Genomic DNA, 5000 nt, shown 5'->3' on the forward strand with positions numbered 1-5000 from the left:
GTATTCGGTTAATCTTGTGCAATGCTGTAAATGTTTAGGTTAAATCCTAAAGATAGTTTTATTTTCTGTTTGTGTGCTATTATTCTCATTTTGCTGTTAATGTTTTGCTATTGTTTAGTAAACTTTATGAATAAATTTTGCATAATCTACGTCGTATACAATAGTTGAGCGTCACAGAATTGGGGGCTATATCCGGGATCTGAATTGTCATCCTATTTGTAATTCAAACATTGTTCGTAAAGTAAACCTTTGTGAATTGTACAAAATAACCAGCAAACATGTCAGAGTTTAATGCATCTGAGTTATTTGACGAATTTTCTGAGGATCCACAAATTGAGAAGTTAAGTGATCTCAAGAAGTCTAGCTTGGTGATTTTAACTTGAGGCAATCACCTTGTTAGATCAACATTTTGTTGAAGACGATGTATTACGCCAGAATATGTTAGATACGATTGATAGCGAATTAGTGTGTTCTGATTTGCCAGCTGTGGAACTCGAAAGACTTAGAATAGAAGCTCATTTAAGAGAAAAGGAGTTAGAGGCTGAGCATATAAAAATCAAAATTAGAAGCCGAGTTAAAACATGAACACTTAGATGCTGGGCGTGAAAGAAGGGAAGCTGAATTTAGGCGTAAACAATTACAAGCTGAGGAGAGAACTAGAGATAGGGAAGCCTAAATAAAGCTTCATGATTTTAATGCTCAAAAAATGTTAGAACTTGAAAAGATTAAGAAGGCTAATTCTAGTGATTCTGGTAAATCTGGGTCAGATATTTTTAGCCAAGATAGAGTTGTGCCTCCTTTTAATGAGAATGATTTAGATGAATATCTTGTTTATTTTGAAATAAAAGCTAAGAAATTCAAGTGGCCAGCAGAAAATTGGACTTATATGTTATCAGGAGTTTAGTGTGGTAGGGCACAACAAGTTTATGTTTTCATTCCTGAGGATAGAGTAGATGATTATGAGTTCTTGAAAAATGCTATTTTACAAGCCTATGAATTAACTCCCGAAGCTTATAGGATAAAGTTTAGGAATTGGACAAAACAAGATAAGCTGACATATGTAGAATTTAATAGAGAATGATCAGATTGTTCTGATAAATGTTGTGAAGCAGCAGAGTGTAAGGATGATTTTGATAGATAAAGAGAAATCATTTTAACTGAACAGTTTACGAATTGTGTTAGTGAGAACATTAAGGTTTACTTAAATGAAAGAAAGTTATCTACCCTTCGTAAAACAGCTGTATGTGCTGATGATTGTGAACTGGCTCACAAGGAGTCTAAGTCTAATGATAAAAGGTTTAAAAGGTCAAAAGACTATAGGGATACAGATAATCATACTGGTACTGATGATGTAGATCAAAGGTCTCATTCTGTTTCACATATCAAGTCTCAAAGCAGCAATTTTAATAACAATTCTATTACTAGAAGTTCTGTAGTATGTGATTACTGTAAGAAACCGGGTCACATGGTGTCTGAATGTTTCAAGTTGAAAAGGAAAGAAGCTAAAACTGTGGCTTTTGTAAAGTTACCAAAGTCTTGTTAAAGCGTGTGACCAGTAGAGGTTAACACTATAAATGACCATGTTTTTGACATGGTTCCTGTTAATTCCAGTGTTTGTTCCATACCTGTTGATAAGGTTTTCAAGCCATATACTGCTAAGGGGTTTGTTGCTGTTGATGGTGGCTCACTACACCCTTTATGCATCATGCGTGATACTGGTTGTACCCAATCACTTGTTTTGAGGGAAGTTGTCCCTGTGACTGAGCATTCGTTTATTTGGAAATATGTTTCCATTCGTGGGGTTAGTGCCCATCTTAGTGCTCCCTTGCGTCGTATAGATCTTCACTGTGACTGGTTATCAGGGGCCGTTGTTGTTGGTGTGGTTTCGGAGTTACCTATTAATGGCGTTCAATTTTTGCTTGGTAATGACTTGATAGATGAGAATGTTGATGTCCGACCAAAGATGGTTAATGATCCAGTTCTTGATCAGGAGTTGGGGGTTCTCAGTCCTGATTTGTCTATTCTGTTTTCTTTGAGTGCTGAAATGCAGGAGAAGACTCATAGTTCTACCTGCACATCTGACAATGACGTGTCTGTTCGTGATAATGTCTCCACTGTAGTTTCTTCTACCGAGTACCGACTTGCCTCGAGAAGACTCGTTAGTTTGTATTACTGCTTCCACTAATAATTTTTCTAATAACTTATCTCGTGAAGATACGTTAGTTTGTGATATTTGTTCAGCTGTTGACTGTTCTACTAACATGTCTTATAATGGTGTGTCAGTTCCTGATAATGTTTCTGCTGTCAACTGTTCTACCAACCTGTCTCGAAAAGACCTTTTGGTTTGTAATGTCACGTCTTCTGACTGTTCTACTAACTTGTCTCGTGAAGACATATTAGTTTGTGTTGATTCTCTTTCCGAGAATTCTAATGACCTGTCTTATGAAGGTACTTTTGCTTGTAATGATGTCTCTTCCAAAAATGATGGTAACTTGTCTTACACATTTTTGTTTGATCGATTTAATAATGATTTGTCTTATACCTTACATATGTCAAAGACAACTGTTATTTTTTTATTCAATTAACATTGTATATTCAAAGTTGATTGTAATTGAAAAGTCTGACCAATCTGTTGTTTAGGTTATTATCCAGGTAAATCGAGATGTTAATGTTCTTAGTCTTACTTATAAACAATCTATAACTGAAGTGAGTAAATTTTGAATTATGATATAAGACGTTTTTATTTGCATGATATTTGGTAGGCTGCGATTAAGTTTGATTATGCTTGCCCTGCGTGTCAGGCTATTGTGAAATCCAATCAGTCTTATCTGAAATCCTCTGTAATGTACATTCCTGCATTTTATGTATTATTTTGTCACATACTTATGAATGATGTTAAACCGAGGCCGAAAAGGGGCATAGGTTAAATGCTATTTGTGAATTTTGTATTTGGGAATTTTGTATCTGATACAAAGAAACCTTTTACTTTTCATTATAATGATTTTTATTGATGTTCTGTGATTGTGAAATGTGTAAAATTTTGAAGTTTCACTTAGATTTTGTAATGCAAAACTGTATCTTATTTTCATTGAAATTACATTTTTGTATTTGTAATCTTGTATGAAAAAAATATTCAGTTTGTATTTGTGAAAATTTGTTGGATCAGAGGGGAGAGGGAGTAGTCATACACTGATGAGAGGGGGTAACATGAGAGTTACACTCGGAAAACACAGTCTCTCACAAATTGCCGAACCAGCGGTTGTAGTTAGGAAAGAGATGACGAGAAGGGTTGAATCTGTGAGTGTGCGTGAGTGTGTGTGAGTGTGCATATTTATCTAAATATATAGAGGTCATTTTTGACGACTCGGGTAAACTAGTATATACTGTATATATATACATATATATATATATATACATATATATATATATATATATATATATATATATATATATATATGTGTGTGTGTGTGTGTGTGTGTATATATATATATATATATATATATATATATATATATATATATATGTATGTATGTATATATATACATATATATACATATACAGTATATATGTATATATATATATATATATATATATATATATATATATATATATATATATATATATTGCAGTTACGGAAATTTTATTTAACAGGGGTACAAAGGGAGTTGATGAAATCATAGAAAGTTAACTTTCACTCCATAAATCTATGTTAACTATATTTCATTGACTTAATTTTGGAATTGGCATTATTCTTTTATTTTTTCTGAAGACAAACGGTAAGTTCATTTCTATTCTACCTCCCCTAATGTCTTGTCATGTCAATCAAAATACGGAAATGAACATGTTCAATTGCTGTCGTCTGACAGATTCTGTACTGGAAATGAGTTAACGATCCATATATTTCCAGGTTTATTTTGAATGTCTCTTTCAAAGATTCTATATGAACATTAGGAATTGGTGTATCTTTTAAACATTCGAAACATGCATCTACAGCATATTTACATGTTTGTGTACAAATAAGTATCGTGAATAAATCAAATTTATTATTTTTCATAGTAAGCCATGCATTCATTAAAAGTATAATCACTCCTAATGTAAAATGCTAAAACACTCCAATGAGTTTCTAAACTTACTTCTATCGATAAATAACAGACCCAAAAGAGGAAATGTATAGGAAAATGATGGGTGCAAGACAGGTGAGTGGCTCAGTGTATGTAGGGACATTTGATTTTTTTTCTGGTAGTGATCTTTCTAGGAGTTTGCAAATGTGCATGAAGCTAAACAACAAAGACTTACCAGGAAGAAACAGTGACTGAAAAACTGAACGATATTGGAAAAAAAATATGTACTGACTCACTGCGTTTCAAGATATCTCTATGTACTGTACTTATTCTGAGAGTTTTACACCTATAGAAACTGGAGTGTAATCTCGACACCATAGCGAAACCCTGACTACTAAGTAAATTTCACTAACTCTATGAAGATTATTGCAAGTATGACACCTTTGTAAACCTTACACAGAATAAATTAAAAAGTAATAAAAGCCATCGAATTTCAATTTACCTTCGAATCTAATGTGTATTGGAATTTGATTTAATTTCTTTTGTCTTTTAGAAATTTTTCGACCCAAAAGTCTTCTTCTTCTTCTTCTTTGCCTTCAGTTTTCCCAATATCTCTATGGAGTGGTTGTTTCTAGTCGGCCTTCTCCCTCTCCCTGGTCCCTGTACACCATGTTTTCTTAGACCCTTTTCCTTCCTGTCATTCAATAATTTATCTTTCCGCCTGAGCTTTGGCCTTCCCTTCCTCTTTCTGCCCTCCACCTCCATTTCAATAATCCTTTTACATACATGTTCATATTCTCTTCTCATGACATGACCAAACCATTTCAGTATTCTTTCCTGAGCTTTCTTTGAAACCTCTAATACTTTAACTGTCCATCTGATCAATAAATTCCGGGTCATCTCTTTTGTGACACCACCCATCCACCTCAGCATTATCAT

The 5000-nt window shown here is 33.6% G+C and overlaps 1 protein-coding gene across 1 annotated transcript in view; it reads right to left on the bottom strand.

The window, feature by feature from the left end:
- Window positions 1-4610: 4610 nt before the first annotated feature.
- LOC137639494 (uncharacterized) overlaps window positions 4611-5000 on the bottom strand; it is a 456-nt gene continuing 66 nt past the window's right edge. Inside the window, exon 1 of the mRNA XM_068371762.1 lies at window positions 4611-5000. This exon is cut by the window's right edge and continues 66 nt beyond it. Within this exon, the coding sequence (XP_068227863.1) occupies window positions 4611-5000 (390 nt within the window).

This window comes from Palaemon carinicauda, chromosome 4, assembly GCF_036898095.1.
Source record: "Palaemon carinicauda isolate YSFRI2023 chromosome 4, ASM3689809v2, whole genome shotgun sequence".
Lineage (NCBI taxonomy): Eukaryota > Metazoa > Arthropoda > Malacostraca > Decapoda > Palaemonidae > Palaemon > Palaemon carinicauda.